The following is a 19,043-nucleotide window of genomic DNA, read 5'->3' as shown; positions in this document are numbered from 1 at the left end:
ACAATGCCTGTTATTTAATTAGATAGCATTTACACAATACCTGCTATCTACCATAGATAGCATTTATACAACACCTGCCGCAGATAGCATTAACACAATCAATACCTGCTGTGTACCATAGGTAGCATTTACACTATACCTGCTATCTACCGTATATACGATGTACACACTACCTGCTAACTACCGTATATAAGATTTACACACTACCTGCTAACTACCGTATTTGTCTGAATGCCACCATAGATGGCATTTAGACAATACCTGCTATCCACCATAGATCAGCATGCAGACAATACCTGTTATCTACTGTAGGCAGCATTCAGTCAATTCTTGTTATCTACTGTAGGTAGCATTTTATGCGATCACATCTATGCATTGAAAAATAATTTGCTATAAAAAAAATATTCCCCTCTGGTTAAAGTATGTCTGTTTGGACCAAACTTTGGTTAACTTACTTTTTCTCAACTGCTATCTTTAGTAGATAGTATACAAATATATACTGCCATGAGAAGTTCTGGTTAAAACTATGGGCCCGAGGTGAGATCAATAGTACTATTTTCCTGAGGGGCGCAGCCCCAAGGAAAATAGTATTAATTGATCTCAACGAGGGACCATAGTTTTAACCAGAACTTCAATAAAGGCAGTATATATTTGTTTTATATACTTCATTAATATGTTCTTTGTTCATTGATTTGTTAAAAGAAAATCATTTGACGTTTTGACTCTCCCGCTTCTATCCTGAGTGAACAGCACAACCAATTTATGCACAACCTACCCTTCAAAAAATCGAATAGCCTAAAATCGGGCTAACCAATTACAGCAGCGCTTGAAATGACGCTATGGCAGTTTCAGCGTCGTGAACTGTTCCGTCGCATCGAATGCGCCGCACGCCTTGAAGGCATGGTCAAAAGTACTATTTACGGCTTGGAGGTACTATTTACGGCTCATCCGGGACATTGAAAATACTATTTACGGCTTAGAGGTACTATTTACGGATAGGAGTACTGATGGTAGAACTATTTTTGGTCATGTGATCCGCTTTTAACCAATCAATGAACAAGAATATATTAATGAAGTATATAACAGGTATTGTCTGAATGCTTATCTATAGTAGACAGCAGGTGTTGTCTGAATGCTATCTATGGTAGATAGCAGGTGTTGTCTGAATGCTATCTACACTAGATAGCAGGTGTTGTCTGAATGCTATCTACGGTAGACAGCAGGTGTTGTATAAATGCTATCTACGGTAGACAGCAGGTGTTGTATAAATGCTATCTACGGTAGACAGCAGGTGTTGTATAAATAAATGCTATCTACGGTAGACAGCAGGTGTTGTATAAATGCTATCTACGGTAGACAGCAGGTGTTGTATAAATGCTATCTATGGTAGACAGCAGGTGTTGTATAAATGCTATCTACGGTAGACAGCAGGTGTTGTCTGAATGCTATCTATGGTAGATAGCAGGTGTTGTCTGAATGCTATCTACGGTAGACAGCAGGTGTTGTATAAATGCTATCTACGGTAGACAGCAGGTGTTGTATAAATGCTATCTACGGTAGACAGTAGGTGTTGTATAAATGCTATCTACGGTAGACAGCAGGTGTTGTATAAATGCTATCTACGGTAGACAGCAGGTGTTGTATAAATGCTATCTACGGTAGACAGTAGGTGTTATATAAATGCTATCTACGGTAGACAGCAGGTGTTGTATAAATGCTATCTACGGTAGACAGCAGGTGTTGTATAAATGCTATCTACGGTAGACAGCAGGTATTGTCTGAATGCTATCTATGGTAGATAGCAGGTGTTGTCTGAATGCTATCTACACTAGATAGCAGGTGTTGTCTGAATGCTATCTACAGTAGATAGCAGGTGTCTGAATGCTATCTACAGTAGATAGCAGGTGTTGTCTGAATGCTATCTGCACTAGATAGCAGGTGTTGTCTGGATGCTATCTACAGTAGATAGCAGGTGTTGTCTGAATGATATCTACAGTAGATAGCAGGTATTGTTTGGATGATATTTATTGCAGAAAGCAGGCATTGCAGTCTAAATGCTACTATAGATACTACTGTAGATATCATTTATTCAGACCATACCCACTATCTATGGTAAACAGCATTCATACAATCTTGCTACATAATGACATGCCTGACAGGAGGGGTCCTGACAACTCGAAGAAAAAAATACACACACATTCGATAACACCTAGATTTGGTGTAAAATTGCAAATTTTTTCACGTTTTGCTTAAAAAAACAAAAAAACAATACAAGAACATTTACAAAATGTTGTGAAAACGTAATTGTAAAACATTCATAGCAAACAAAATATTTTGTCAACACTTAACATTATGTAAAAATGTTTTGTCGCAAGTTTTGGAAAATGTTTTCTGGAAAGTTATTAAAATGTTTTATACAAATCTTAGTATTTCAGGATTACTTGGGCAAGAATCCCAAGAGGTTTGATAAAAAATGTCAGCGATATTATATTTACTCTATATCAGAGCACAATTTGAACCTTAATATCTGAATATTTTTATAGCAAATAATTAAAGGAACACTACAGTAATCACATTATTATTATGCCTTATATGTTAGAAAAATAATGATCAAGCATGAATCGCATGCTTTTATTTAAAACAAACTCAAATTGACCTTCCAAAGACAAATAAAAACAGTAGCCGTCTCTCACCACACGATATGATTTGATTTGATTCGGTACTTTATACATACAAATGCAAACTAAAATACAGTTACAGTACTATTTTACAAAATAAAATAAATTGCACATCGAGATTGCAGAACATGATGTATAATGAATTACAAACCAACACAAGTACCAAGGATAGCCCAAAAAGCCTTGGGAAAAGCTTATTTCCATTAGAGTCCTTTAGTACAAGCAAGAAAAAACATTGGAACAAAATGCCATATAAAATGAGAACAGAGACAACAATGCACAAAGGATGCAAAAAGCAGTTATGTGAGTCCAAGGCAAAATGTTTTGATTGCTGGAGTGTTCTTATGAAAAAACAATATTTCAACAAAGTACCTCAGTATGTACAGTAACTTTTCTTGCTTGATTCAACAGTTTTATAATTTATCTTTACTGATCTTCATTTTTTTCCACTTTTTCCTCTTGCCCTTTGCGTTGCTCTCCTGCTCCAACCGCTGCTTTGTTTAGTCCAACTGCTGCTTTGTTTAGCTCATCTCCAGCCATCAGTTTGGTTATAATTGGTATAGCTTCATTAGGGCAGGTATAATGGCCTACTCCAAAGGGTTTCATGTGGTATATCAGGTATTCTAACTGATACATTAGAGCCGGACTTACATAGTGGAATGAAATGGAGTAATCAGAGCAACATTCTGGACCCTATAATACAACCACAAAAAAAAAAAAAGTGAAGTTAATGCCTACTGCAATATACAGTAAGCCAAAAAATTAAGGTACCAGTTGTGTTCACCCCTGTATATCCTAAATAACGAAAAATGTGTCAAAATTAAAACAAGCAGCTAATACTTGTACTCTTTAACTCTGATTTAAGACCTCATTTGTTGAATTTGGTTGAGAATTAAAGAAACGGTGGTCTAAAACATAATAAAGAAAGGAAATGAAAAGTTGCACTTTTGTGTTCTAAACAATGAAAGCACGACGCTAGTTTTAACGTGCTAATCAATGAAAGCGCAGCGCTAGTTTTCTTGTTCACGAACGCATTGTGTACAAATCAATAGGGCATTTAATGCAGCAAACTGCAACTTTTAAATTGGTATCTTCCTTGGGTTTTGGGATTGCCGTGTTTTTATTTCTTGAACAATTTCAAGGAATAAGGTCTTAAATTCGAGCTAAAAGATGCAGCTATTGGCTGCTGGTTCCAATTATGACATATCTGTCTTTGTTTAGGATATACAGGAGGTGAACATAACTGGTACCTTAATTGTTTGGCTTACTGTATAATAAGCTGATTCGCAAAGTAAGCTAGCTGTATCAAATCATAAAATGTGTAGCATTTTTGTAATTATTTGATGCCAGGGTAGATTAACAAAATATATATAATAGAATAGAAGGATTGAAGGTAACTCGAATTGTCGAATCTTGAACAGTCCGGTCAATATATATTATAGGTTGAGGAGCATGGTTTGTCAAAAATTAATTTCATATTATTGAGTCAGCAGAGGGTGTAAGTGTCAGTGAAAGGAATGTCTATTGGCAGCATAAGAATTTTACAATCATAGGCGTTGGAAGCCTGGGACATGACTTTCGCTAAATTTCCACTTAAAAATCCTAATAGAAGAAAAAATGTATCGTGGATATTCCTTTTTAGCCCCCAAAACACTGTATTTTGGCCCAAAATAGGGTAAAATTACAACATATTGAGCACCGCACATGCATTGGCTCATCAAATAGCAAAATTCACCCACATTTTAGGCTAAAATAGTCTGCAATTTAAATTTTACAATGTATGATTCAATTCAAATTAATGCATTGAAATGAAAAATTACCAACATTATTTTCAATTTGATGCATTTGCAATAAAAAGTGACTAAAATTCAATTCAATTGAAATAGCAATTAGCCTGGAGGAGAACAAATTTGCCAATCCTCACTGTAATTATTTTGTGGATTTATATAACACCTTTTTCCACATCTTGGAGGACTCAAAGCACTGTAATTTCGCTGCCATGGCGAATCATCACAATCTGATCGCATCAACTAGGTTGCGGCCAAACCAGGCACAGACCTATCCGCACTTAGATTGTAACATTTACCAATTATCTGTGTAGCTCCGAATTCCATTGGGTGAAGGAAGTTTTTGATAACCAAACAACCAATTACCAATTTTTTTGGAAGCTGGAAGAAACCAGTGATTCTGGAGAAAACCTGTGAGAGCGAGCATGGAATCGAGATAAACCAAGTGCACACAGTCCTTGGGCATGGCGAGGGCTGGAACCCGGGACCTCAGTGGTGGGAACAACTACTACGCCAACCCGCTCTGTGTTTTGTTTGCATTGTCTTATTTGCTTTTTTGTTAGTTTTGAAATTCCTTAAAAACCATCATACCATTGATGTCTTGTAGAAAACATACTTCCAGTACCACCACTTTTTATTCACAGGGCCAAAGCTAGGCACTAGATGATGTTGAGGTGTAAATGGATGAAACCTATCACGGCCAAGTTTGTCACGTGAGTCTCCTGCTATGACCCCTGCCTTCTGTAGGCACTTTCCAATTACAGCATCTTCTGCAACACCAGGATATTCTGCAGGTCTGCATAATTTAAAGTTTTTAAATGCAATTTCTACCAAATTCTTAACCCCGGCTTTGCTGATTACATAACCAGCACCACCACTCATATATCCCTGTTTAACAAAAAGTTTGAATTTTCGACCAAAATAAATTGGATGTGACGAGTTATATCCTGACAGAAAGTATCTCAGGTTTTCTAATATTAAGTATGTATCATCATCAGCCTTTATAAACCATTCAGCATCATCTAAATACTTATCATAAAGTAATTGGAAAGTACGTCTCGTTTTATACCATAGATATCTTCTGCCTTCTTTTGCCCCCACACGGACTGTAGGAAATTCAGGGTCAACTTCGGAACTAATGTATAAAATTTTGTTACATCGTTTAGCCCATGTTGCTTTGATATGAATGGTCTTCTTGTACAAATTTTGTGGACTTGTCGGGACCCAGCATAGAACTCGCACTTTGGAAAATAGCAAATCTGCTAGAATATCCTGGTCTGAAAAAAGAAAAACATACAAGGAAAAGAAAAAGGTGAATTGTTATTATTATTATTTTCATAAGTTTTTATACTTTAATTATATGACAAAGAATGGTCAACTTTAAGATGAAATTTATGTTTAAGTGTACCATCAAACACTTTTTCTTTGGCACTGATTTCCAAGAAATATGACCCTTGACCTGTAAAATATACTCAACATGTTGATACTATCTACTGAAGACGAAATAATGAATTTCTGTGGATTTTGTCTATTCTTTAACTTCAAATATTTTTATTTCATTTTGTCATGTTCTGTTTCTCGGATCATACTTTCATGAATTGCATTCATAATATTTCATTCACATGTGAACGATCAAATAAATGTACCTTTCTTGGATGAACAACACTGAGAATCAACTTTTCTCAATGTATCATACAGTAAGTGCGGTGACTATGATGGATTTTGATTCTCGCAAACCAAGACGAAACATAGGCCCTGACTTATGATGCAATATATGATGTAATATATTATATTGCATGAACTTCAACATAAGGCTGCATGTATATAAATTGCCTTACACTTGTGATGGAACAATTTTGGTTTTGGCATTGAGGAACAGACAGTCAATTTTTTTGTTGTTTTTTTTTGTTGTTGTTATTTTATCTTTCGACCAGGGGCGTAGCCAGCATTTTTGGTAAGGGGGGGGGCAAAATAAATTTTTTGGGGGCACAGACATAAAAAAATTAGTTGCATCATACAAGACATAAAGACTTATGTCTTCGAGCTTCCAAAAAAGGCTTTATTGTGACGCGCGCAAAAATTTGGTATTTTACACTATTTTCGCCCATTATCAGGATGAAAAGGGCTTTATCAGTACAAATTGTGCGCGCGTAGCGTGCAAAAATTTTGTATTTTAAACTATTTTGTCCCATGATCAGGCTTAATTTTGGTTGAAAAGGGGCTCCTTGCCCTTTTTCTTTTCCTTTGCCCTCCTGATTTTCTCTTTCATTTTTTGATATTAATCTGCGATGTTATAAGCCCCGCTGATTCCCTTCAGTCATCTCTTGCTCCCCCCCAGTAAAAACCCAAAATGACGAAAATTTCCACTTTTTTCCCCTGAAATTCACTTTGACCCCTCAATGCCCCCCCCCAAAAAAATTAGGGACAAGTCCTTTCCAGTTGAAAAAAAGATTGAAAATGTTCACTCTAAAACAGTTTGAAATCTCATTCTAAACATTATAAAACACATGTCATTTGGCAGTACATTAGGAGTAACACTTGATTAGATAGTGCAATTGGTCTACAAAGAGAGTTAAGAGTGAAAAATACCCAGAACGAAATTACAACACATTGTCTATAGAGCAGTGTAATACACATAATCATGCATAACTTGCAAACGCAAAATCGGAATCAACTAAAATTTGGGAATAAGCTTTTTTCGTGGATATCAATTCTCGCTATTCGCAATAAGGGCGCCGCCAGCGGTTTGCGATATAATCGTGATGTATCATGGGAAAAGGTCGACATCAAGTCCATGTCTGAATATTACCATGCTATTACATAGGAACATGTGACAATATTTTTTAGTTTGTCAAAATAAAGGTGTTACACGCGAATCGATACTCAATAATACTTAATAATGTGATTTGAAATGTGCACAATTAATTTTTCTCTATCGATTTGCGTGTAATACCGTTATATTGACAAACTAAAAATATTGTCACGTGTTCCTATGTAATAGCATGGTAATATTCAGATTATGCTGGACTTGATGTCGACCTTTTCCCATGATACATCACGATTTTCCCATGATACATCACGATTACATCGCAAAATCTGGCGGCGCCTCTTATTGCGAATAGCGAGAATTGAAAAATGTCATAAAAAGAGGATGCTAGGATCAAGAAATACTCCTTTAAGAGAGAAAGATGTTTCTTTTACTTACCCAGTCCCTTTTCATGTTTGTGAGAAAGGAATGCCTGTTGTTCATCAAGAGAAACAGCATTGCTATCATCTATTCCAATATGTCCCTTTGGATCTAAGAAATCAGTTAACCACCTTTGCTCAAATATTTCAAATCTCAATGCAAAAAGTGTAATAATAAAACCACACAAGTATGAAATTATGAAGTAAGATAAGTAGACTGTTATTTTCCTTTCAGGAGCCATTTGTCAAAGCCAATATGGTGCAAATATATACAGAATCTAACAGAAAATGTAACAGAAAAATACAGGATGATATAATGTTGCAGCTGTACATATAGCATGCGACATGATCAAGGGGAATAAGTCACATGTCGACCGTGGTCGAAAATGAGTTTTACATGCATTTTTAAAGAGGACGTTAAGAGCTTTCAGAAATTGAAAACCCCATGTTGATACAACTTTTCTTTGCGAAGTTACATCTATTTATCAATCACTGAAAACAATATAAAACAAAAGAATTTTAACACTTTCTTTGCCAATATCTCAAAATCAATATTAGCAATATGCGACTCATTTCCCTTGATCGTGTCACATATAGGTCTTTGGTAAATGTATGTAACCACAGATATTGGAACACACTGGTGATGGTAGCCACATGTTGGTGAGAAATGAATGGCTCAAGCATAAATCCTGAAAAGTATATACTTTAGAAGCTTAAAGGGGCATTTCGTGATCCACAACCTCATCCCCCACTTTTCTCAAAAAAAGTTGAGATTTTTATATCACTGGAAACCTCTGGCTACATAATGTTTATGTACAAAATATTTCTTGCAGATTAATTCGTTTAGCAAAGATATCGTGAAATTTGAATTTCGTTCTGGTGCACCAGAACGAAATTACAACGCATTGTCTATGGAGCAGTGTAATACACATAATCAACTCGTGAACGCAAAATCGGAAGCAACTGAAATTTTGGGAATAGGTTTTTTTCGTGGATATCTAATGAAAAATGACATAAATAGAGGATGCTAGGATCACGAAATACTCCTTTAATTCCTTATTTATTTTGTTATTTTCTTGTATCTTATACATTATCCCACACATAGCATCGTAAAGGATTTTTTTGTGGTCAGCGGTCTTTAATCCTCACTTGGTAATTAATTCACTACATTAATGAATTCATTACATTAATTAATTCATCAGGATCAGTACATTTCTCTATCCTACTTTTAGCAACCCATCGGCACAGCAATTTATCACATGCAAAACACAAAAAAGCAGTGGCACCCAATATTTGCCTGAATTAGGTACTTTTTAGGGGCACTTTTGTCCAAATGCACCCAATTAAGTTCATTGTTTATTGGTCTTCGCTGATGACCCACCCATCAATATACCAAGATCGCTGAAAAGGTACCCCGAAACCGTGGCACATTCCCATACACCAACCAAGAAGACCCCATGAGTGTAAATGCTGTGTTTTTTGGAATTGGGCACAGTAGTAAGTATACATGGTATAGTATTTGCTACAGTACAGCCACTATAATATACAGCTGATGGGTACTTTTTCAACAGATGTCAGGATGATAAGTTAAGTGTTTTGAATGTCATGCAGCTTCATGCGGTTCACTTAGGCCAACCAATAATCTATGTATTATTTCATAGTGTCACTCACTCAATTAGTAATACAATGCAGATATATAATAATATGATTGATAATCAACAGGTGTAACACATTTGGAATCAATGACCTGTATGCAATAATATCCTGGGGAAATGCACTTGACAAGGGCATCATCTCTCAACAAGGATTACCAAAAAGCACTGTTATTAATTTGAAAATACAATACATGTACCAAATAAATTGCAAAAATTCACTTTTATTGTGATTTTCTTCATAATTGTTGTTTTTACACCAAATCTGTATGTATATTAAGATTCATTGATGTCTTGCCTTTATAAAAAAAAATAATAAAAAGTTATGGCACTTTTACTACATGCATATCTGAGAGTACACAGCTGCCTTAATTATCGATAGAAGACCCAAGATGGTTACAGGAATAACTTGACTGTTTACAGCAAAATTCATGCATGAGACTTTGGGGCTTGGGATGTACTATAAGAGGCAAACTAAAATATCACATTACTTTCAGACATAGTCCTTGTGTATTACGCGCGTGATATCAAGCGTATGCTATCTGACGTCACTCAAAAAAAATATACACTGGACGTTGAATGTAGAATGCAAATTGTTCAAAATGGATTTTGCGTTTTAGCAAATGTTATTTTGGTCCACATTTTTTGACAGCCGTCAGGGATAACATGAAATTTGGAGTGATAATGTGTGAACCCCCAAAATTACGTAAATTTCCACTTTTATGTGTGAACCCCCAAAATTACGTAAATTTCCACTTTTTGCGTCAATTTCCCCCACTGAAATTCACTTTGCCCCCCCCCGTAAAAATTCCTGGTGCCGCCACTGAATCCAGACAGCCATGCCCTCAATTTTTCTTTAATCTCCACTTTTTGCATGATTATAATGCCCAGTGGTGCATGGTGTACTAAAATACCATGTGGAAGAGTAAGGGCTCATATTGAAATTCCCTTACACAGGAAGGTGTGCGCCATCCTGCAGCTTTCCTGCGCTAGCCTTCTTTTGTTAAAATCCTGGGTAGGGTGTATCACTGATGCATATAATCCATCCGTTTTATGACCAAGCTTTCCTGAGGCGCACGCTTAGCGAGGGGAATCCTGCCTTCTTTCTGTGTGAAAACGTGGTAGGGTATTTCAATATGAGCCCTAAGCCTGAAGCGTGTTAATTAGAGTAAAATTTAAGTTTTCATATTAAATCCGGAGATCTCCTGTTATTCAGAGTTCTCCGATCGAGTGCTTGCTAACACGTCTCGTGAATGTCAGCGCATGTGTATGTATCATTGAATTAGTTACATTAAATTGTGTGCATATTGCTATTAGTTGTACACCTTATACGAGGGTCATTCAAAAAGTTCTACCTGTTGGGTCATAACTTTTGTTTTGTTAAAGGTAGCTACTTGAAAATTTGCATACATGTAGTTTGTAATGTCACCTACAGGTGTTGAAAAAATGATATCAAAACCATGTTCAGATTTTTGTTGCTGACCTGAAAACCACAGTAAGATATGGTTCACCGGAAACGGTCAAAATATGTACAATATTTACAAAGGCGTCTCAAGTACAGTGTATTGAAGATACCATAATTATTCCATTCTGTCATGATGTTATACAGTAAAAACTGTATAAAACACAAGAATAATCATAAAATTATATGTAATGGTTAAAAGGCTGCCACAAACTGAACATGATGGACATTAATATGCACAAAACTAATAGAACAAATAGCCAGTATAATAAAATTAGTATAGATGACCACAAACACAGTTTATTGACTTTAATAAAACATGGTGTAAAATGGTGGTATTATATCGCTTTCTTTGGAATAAAATACCACATTAGATCACAAAGGGAATTAGATTTACTTTTTTGACTGAAAAATGTGTTATAGTAGCTTTAACTTTTGTTTTTTTTATCTAAAAGCGCAGCTAGAAGAGTCACGCTGTAGGGACTAGGGATGGGCACTATGCTGATTATCATTACCTGAGATGTTACAAGATATCCCTCAAAAACTTGGAATTCTGGGTAATTTCTGTCCATCAAAATTTTTCTTTTTCAGTCACAGATGATGTTTTGGACTGTAAGGTGTATATTCATTCAAAATTTATATTGTTACTAATATGATTTTTTGTATAAAGAGGAAGCTTCAGATATTGGCTGCACGCATGTTTTCAAGTGCAATATTCAAAGATGCGTCACCGTTTCCGGTGTACCATATCTTACTGTGTTTTCAGGTCACCTACAAAAATCTGAAATTGGTCTTGACATCATTTTTTCACCACCTGTAGGTGACATTACGAGCTATATGTATGCAAATTGTCAAGTAGCTACCTTCAACAAAACAAAAGTTATGACCCAACAGGTAGAACTTATTGAATGACCCTCGTACATCCCAGCTGCGTGATGCTCCTCGCAACAATTTGTACAGGCACTGGAATGAAATAGCAAGTTCCTTCATTTTACCTCATTTGATCAGTGAAAACTAACATTAAAAAAGGAATCTATTCTTTATGCAAATCACAGAATATGGATATGAATTTTAGCTTTATTTCTTGAAAATGAACATAAAAAAATGAAAAAGTTTAACAAACTACCCTAAAAATTGTTCTTGTCAGAGCAACTCGTTAATACATGTAGGCATATATACTTTTTATTGAAATTTTATGGTAATATGCTGTTTTTCTTTGCTTTGCAAACACTGTGTATAGGTCAAAATTAAAAGTGGACATATTTGACAGTGAAAACTGACATTTTTGGGAAAAGAAATACAAATCTATTTTTTATGGAAATATTGAAAACTAGCTTTAAAGTAGGACTTCGCTGGCAAATACTAATACTCCCAGCTACTTCTGCTAGAAAATCCTGCAGAGGAAACCAAATAAAATAAAAATAAAATGTATCTGATGATATGCATTACAAATGGCTCAAACAAATACCAGGCTGACTTTGTTGGGCATTCTATACAAACCAACTAAGTGACTGCGCCCTATCAAATATGGATGCCAGTATCAAAGAAGCCATATCGTCAGCCTGCTATGATAATTGCCTAAGTCATTTTTGTAATTTTGAGAGCAAAGAACAAAATGTGGTTCAAGCATGCATCAGTTACGTAATCACCCTAATTTTTTCGAATTATTCCCTTTCATTTGTATCATTATCAGTTGTAATTCTTGTGCAAAGATTGGTGAATAAATATGTTTAAATGCATGTTTGAACCATATTTTGTACTTTGTTCTCAAAATTACAAAAAATGACTTGGGCAATTAGCGTAGCAGGCTGACGATATATAGTAAGAATCCTTGATTCCTCTGACGCACCTCATATGAGTAATTTACAGTTGCTATTCATGTTAATGAAGCATTTTCCACCCTGATTTGCCAGTGATGTCAGTACGCATTTAATTAGGCGCAGCTACAAATCGCTAGTGTTCGCCCAAAATGCTGGCATGCGTATGCAAGCGCTTACAGACACCGCATAGATGCACGCTACAGCTACCTCAACGCTTTGACGTCACTGCCACATCAGGCTGGAAAATGCTTTCGAGAAAAGATTTTGCTCTCTCTGTAAATCCTCCTCTGGTATGTTAACTTCATTTAGGCATTGAAAGATTTTTGTTTTTAGTATCTACTTTCATTGGATAGGCAGGCATGTCCAAGCTTTTGAGTGGTGCATGCCAGCCCAAACAGCAATAACATATTGGACATGCCCATTTTCTGTAAGGCCACAAAGAAAAAAAGGTTTGTAAAATCGCATGATTTGACAAAAAAGAAATGCGGACATTTTTTTTATTTCAATTTTTTTTTTTTTTTTTTCAGTTTTTTCCATAAAAAATCGGCGAAAATCAGACTTTTTTTCTCAAAGTACCATGAAAAATTATTATCAGCAACCGGTGGAAGACCTCTGTAACCAATGCGAGGAGCTTCCCTAGCACAGATGTAGGATCAGATCAGACGATGGTGGACTACATTATTCACTGTGGCAACAGCCAATATCGTAAACAAAACAGACAATATGACGGCAACACTGCCTGGACATTGGACGCCCCGTGCAGAGTTGTGTTTTTAGCTCTATTGGCCCACGTACAGAAAAAAAATGCACAAAATATATTTCTCAGTGAATGTATAAATTTTCACATAAAAATAAATATTTTTGGATTCAAAATAAATGTGAAGAAAAAAAAAAATTATAGCCGGGAGCGAGCGGGACTCGATCTCGGGACCCTATGCACCGCAGGCGAGACCCATTACCATTAGACCACGCGAACCGTGATACACAATGGGGGAAATTTTAGGTATATATCATAAACATACCGTGCGTTATTCATACAAAACATTCAAAAAACAGTACTTACAATGAGGTTCACTGGCGAACCTCAACGGATTTAGACTGATAAAATAGTGCTTAATAACATACGTACAGTTTTGGAATAATTTGAGACATTTTTGTGTTTACGTGTAAAACCAATGACAACGTCAACATTCAGCCAATCTTGGCCGGCTCCCCCTGGATCAGATCATCAACTCGTGATAACAAATCTACGCTTGAAATTCCATGCCAAATAGAAACCAAATTACCCGAAACAATATGATATCTTCAGGCTAAAAAGCCCAGAACACAGGAAAAACTATGAGGTGGAAATAGGGGGTAGATTTGCCCCACTGCTGGAGCAACCAGACACAGATACTGAAACTATGTGGGAAGGAATCAAGACAGCATTCAATGAAACAGCCAAGAAAGTCCTTGGCTACAAAAAAAGGACACAAAGAAAAGCCATGGATTAGCGAGGAAGTCATCCAACTGGCAAACGAACGGCGTAGAGCAAAGCAAGAAAAATAAAGGACCCAACCAAGAGAAGAAGATACAACTTCTTAAGTCGTGAAATAAAAAGAAAAGTCAAGGGATGCCGAGATCAGTGGCTCAAAGACCTTTGCAAAAAAGTTGACAATGCACATCAGGCAGCAAAGTCAAAAGAAGTGTACTCAACCATCAAGAAAATTACAAGAAAAGCCTCTATCAGAATGCAAACCGTCAAAAGTAAAGATGGACAGATTCTTACTGAATCAGAGGAAGTAAAGGATAGATGGAAAGAAAGCTTTCAAGAACTATACAATAAAAAGAACCCAACAGATGAGGAGCTAACGCAAAGTGTTCCCCAGATGCCCAGCTGCAAGAAAGAACCAGCCATCCTACGAGAGGAAATTGAAAGTGCTGTTAAAAGATGTCAGATGGCAAAGCCCCGGATATGACAATATCACAGCTGAAGAACTCAAAGCAGCTGGGAGCGCAGGGATCGAAATCCTACATATGCTATGCACCAAAATATGGGACAGCGAAATCTTCCCAGATGACTGGGGGAGGGCTATCATCACACCAATTTACAAGAAGAAAGACAAGCTTGATTGCGGCAACTACCGAGGGATCAGCTTGCTTAGCCATGCATGCAAAGTAATTACACTTATTCTACAACGCCAATCATGAAAAGAACTGAAGAAATTCTATCAGAGTCCCAAGCAGGATTTAGACCAGGACGTTCAACCATAGACCAACTCTTCACCCTCAGGCAAATAGTTGAGAAGCATCTTGAAATGAGGAAGGCCCTTTTCTGTTGCTACATCGACTTCGAAAAAGCCTTCGACTCAGTGTGGCAGGAAGGACTTTGGAAGGCACTTGGCTTCTTTGGTTTCCCAAACAAAATCACCTGTCTCCAGAAAGCTCTCTACAATAAATCTGCAAGTACTGTCAGAGTAAATGGGGAACTAACAGACTGGTTTACAACCCTGGTTGGAGTTCGCCAAGGATGTGTAATCTCACCCCAACTTTTTAACATCCTACTGGAGATGACTATGTTGTATGCCCTGCACGATACCAACATAGGAGTAAACATCCAAGGACAAGTGGTGAACAACTTACGATTTGCAGACGACATTGCACTAATTGCTAACAGTGAAGAAGACCTCCAGACACTGGTTAGCCTCATTCATCAAAGCAGCTCAGCTTTTGGACTCAAAATAAATATTGCTAAAACAGAAGTCCAGGCCATATGCAACGGAGACACCCATCTGTACATCACAATTGACAATACCCAGCTTCTGCAGGTAGAGGAGTTCACATACCTGGGAGGAAAGATCACCCAAAAAGGATCCTGCTCAGAAGATATTAAACTTCGAATAGGCAAAGCCCTAGGAGCTGTGCAGAGACTACAGAGTATCTGGATTGCTAAGGACATCCAAACCAACACCAAAATTGAGCTTTACAAGGTCCTTGTTTTGTCAATATTGCTTTACGGAGCAGAAACCCCCAGGGGGGCCACTTATATGCTTTTATGTGTTGTCATCATCAAGCAGGCCCTCAAATTTCACACCCTAAACACGGATATCGAGCATGTGAAAATATCTACCCTAATCACTGACCTTCTTGTATAAAGGGAGGCTTTTCACTGACCACTAATATTTAGGCACCATTTTCACCCCCACAATAAAAAGGTACCCTTTTCACTGACCAGAAATGCCAGAAAAGGTGGTCAATAAACCGGCCCTTCATGTCCTCCAAATCCATATCTTCAATCGCCGACCTCATGTCTGTGAAATGGTGAAATCCATACCCTAAACGCTGACCTTTGTTGAAATGTATACCCTTTTTCCCAAAGTAGCATGAAATAGCTACCCTATTCCGACCGCGACTATGCGTGAAAAAGTACCCTTTCCGTGGATTTCTGCTCGGTGATGACAACACATATGTATTGAGTGGCCCCCCGGGCAGAAACCTGGACATTGAAAAGAGAGGATGAGAATCGGCTGCTCACTTTCGAGATGATGTGCCTTAGGAAGATAATGGGAGTTACACGGAGAGACAGGATCCGAAACACCATCATCCGCAATTTTCCATCTTGGACAGAATAACCCGGAAGAGACTGCATTATTTTGGCCACGTCCAGAGAATGCCTCCCTCACGCCTTCCAAAGATGGCCTTTGAATGTCACATCCAGGGAGTCAGACCTAGAGGAAGACCGCCAAAGAGGTGGAGAGACTGCCTGCTAGCTGACTGCAAAAGAACCGACCTAAACTCCATAGTAAATGCCAGCCGTACAGCAGATGACAGAACAGTTTGGCGGGACATTGTGATGCGGATGCCACCACTCAACCCCCAGTTGGAGTGAATGGCATAGGTCAAGGTCAAGGTCAAGGACCATGAAAAAAGTCGGGAATAAAAAAAAAAAAAAAAAAATTGCACTTCGCATTTCGCATTTGTTTTTAAATTTCTCGTGAGCTTTGAGACAAACCTTTTTTTTTTGGCCTAACATGATAAAGGATACTATTACTTAATTCGTGTACATCGTGGAACATACTCTTTGCGTGGCTGTGCGTAGTAAGCTGTTTGTACGCAGATAACCTCGCAATATGGACGCATAGAGCAGCGTTGTACACTCGTGTATTAGCATGATTAGTCGCAGAGTAACAAGCGTAGTTGAATGCTCCACAATGTACACAAATTTAATAATTTTTCTATAAGAACAAAAATTGCTATTCTTGTTCAATTATTCTTACCCTAATCACTTAAAAATAAAACCTTAAGGTGATACTACACCCCCCTGAGAAATGACGTACATTCTAGCAGTACCTCTTTTCTTATCATAAATAACGCAAAATTAGTCACAACATTTATCAGGGAATGTTACACAGTAGTACCACCTTAAACTTCCAGCAAGTATTGTGATGTCAAACACACTGTCCTCTATCATGTCATAAAAGATACTCATGTACTAATCAAATTCAGCACTTAATGTACATGCACAAGGACAAAAGTATGGAGCTTCTTTCCTGCGTTTAAACAAATAGTCCCATTACTACTCCCTATTCCAGAAAAATACAGAACTAATTTTTTTGAATAAAAAAAATTATTATCCTGTTTTGCCAAATGAAACATAAATCCTAATCCTTTAGTTAGTCCTAACTAGCGGTAAATGTCAAATTTTAATATTTGGCCAATTTTTGAAATAATGGCCAAAAACATGCTTTTAGGGTGTTTTTCAGTATGCTATGACAATCAAGCCCAAAGACTTGTACAAAGACTAATTTCAGTTTATGCATTCTAATTTTTGGAAAAGACATGCTTCATTCTTATAACCAACCATTAAATTAAAGTAACACAAAAAAAGTGAAAATTAGAGCAAAATTTCAGCATATACTCAAGATTTTGAATACTTAGACTTGTTCCAAGTCTTTGATTTTTGTGACTCGATTGTCAGAAAACATGCCGAAAATTGGCTCTTTTTTTCCCCAAGAAATTAGTAAAATTGTGAACTTCTTTTACCTTCAGTTAGGACTAAGTGAATGATTAGGATTGAGCTATGTTTCATTTGACAGAACTTGATAATATTTTTTTAAACCCAAAAAAATAAGTGCTGTATTTTTCTGGAATGGGAGGAGGCAACATACACAACATTTGCATATTTGTGACCCGGCAGCACAAACGAGCCATAAATTCCCTAAATTGTATTCTGTGTTACGGTGTAAAATGTGTACGAAGGTCGTATTCATCGATAACTTGCTGGCCCGACATCCGCCTTATTTTGATAGTCAAAAAACTAATCAATAATCCTATTGTTGAAGTTCTACCTTAGATGGCCCGCTATAGAACTTTTAATAGCTCTGGTCTTTGTTTGCTTTTGCTAAATCCTGTTCAAGTGGTGGGTTACCAGGCATTGTATTTTGTACAGGTATGCATAACCAACAATTAACAATGAGAGAACTTTCTTAAACCTCGTTGACTTGGGGATGATTTGAAATGACCGCCAATTATGACTGTTTGATATATATTGCCAGCAATGTGGGAAAAGAGACACATGTAAAAACGTAAAAGCTATAATTTTGTTGAAGGAGCAAAGTTTAACAAACCATAACCCCGCTTCTGGATATCGCTTTGAAGTCAAATGATATACCATTTTTAAGTTTATGATGTTTATTTTTAAACACGAAATAAAACAAAATTGACCGGGAGGAATTTACGGCTCATTCGCCGTGGGACGGTCACATTTGAGACTCTGACATTGCTTACACTTACAAATGACCATAAATTACAAACATGCATGTTACTTTTTTATCCGTATCTCCTGTACTTTATTAAAAAATATTCCCATAGCAATGTCACAAATGACAGTCCCTATAATGGTGGATACTAAGACCTATTTCAGTTTCTTGATTTAGTTGAATTTTAACAAGCAGATGTTAAGCAACTTGTACTTTATTCAGGCCTCGCAGAATTTAAAATTTTTCACTTGCCTGTTTGGCAAGTCCGCTGAAACCTGACTTGATATTGGACTTTGCCTGCTCTTTGTACATGATATGTCACCAGACAATATGTAGCATGCAGTGTGGGCATGTCTTATAATAGTTCATGTAGGAAAATCAGTTTGCATAAGTTTATAAATATCGTAATTTTAAATCTAGTTGCCCACCGGACTGACGTGTCAGTTACTTTGGTTGCCCAATGTCAAGTTTTGATTAACCCGGGGGGTGCCGGGCAGGGGATTTTGTGAAGTCTGATTTCATCTATCCCCCAATCCAGAAAACTAATTTTTTTGGATTAAAAAAATATGATCTGGTTTCGCCAAATGAAACATAGCTTAATCCTAATCAAATAAACATTTTGGATTTTTGTTTGACAAAACCAAGTGAATACTCACTACAATATTTCGTCCTACTCGTCGGAGGACTTCATCAGGTATGACTGATATGGTCATCTGATCC

The 19,043-nt window shown here is 36.9% G+C and overlaps 1 protein-coding gene across 1 annotated transcript; it reads right to left on the bottom strand.

The window, feature by feature from the left end:
• Window positions 1–3,104: 3,104 nt before the first annotated feature.
• LOC140152313 (glycoprotein-N-acetylgalactosamine 3-beta-galactosyltransferase 1-like) lies at window positions 3,105–8,362 on the bottom strand. The gene is made up of 3 exons (XM_072174615.1): window positions 7,671–8,362; window positions 5,057–5,742; window positions 3,105–3,371 (listed from the first exon to the last, which is right to left on the bottom strand). The coding sequence occupies exons 1-3, from the start codon at window positions 7,891–7,893 to the stop codon at window positions 3,105–3,107; spliced, it is 1,176 nt and encodes a 391-aa protein (XP_072030716.1). The 5' UTR covers window positions 7,894–8,362.
• Between the last annotated feature and the right edge of the window lie 10,681 nt (window positions 8,363–19,043).

The sequence above is a fragment of the Amphiura filiformis genome, chromosome 5, assembly GCF_039555335.1.
Source record: "Amphiura filiformis chromosome 5, Afil_fr2py, whole genome shotgun sequence".
In the NCBI taxonomy this organism is placed as follows: Eukaryota; Metazoa; Echinodermata; class Ophiuroidea; order Amphilepidida; family Amphiuridae; genus Amphiura; species Amphiura filiformis.
The sequence above is the reverse complement of the archived record's forward strand: the minus strand, read 5'-3'. Positions and strand labels throughout refer to the sequence as shown.

Excerpts from the sequence above, each read along its gene's own strand:
- LOC140152313 (XM_072174615.1), bottom strand. The coding sequence starts at position 7,893 with ATGGCTCCTGAAAGGAAAATAACAGTCTACTTATCTTACTTCATAATT. Across the intron at positions 5,743-7,670 it reads CAAACATGAAAAGGGACTGG|ACCAGGATATTCTAGCAGAT; the intron begins GTAAGTAAAAGA and ends TTCTTTTTTCAG. Across the intron at positions 3,372-5,056 it reads TTTTCTACAAGACATCAATG|GGTCCAGAATGTTGCTCTGA; the intron begins GTATGATGGTTT and ends GTTGTATTATAG.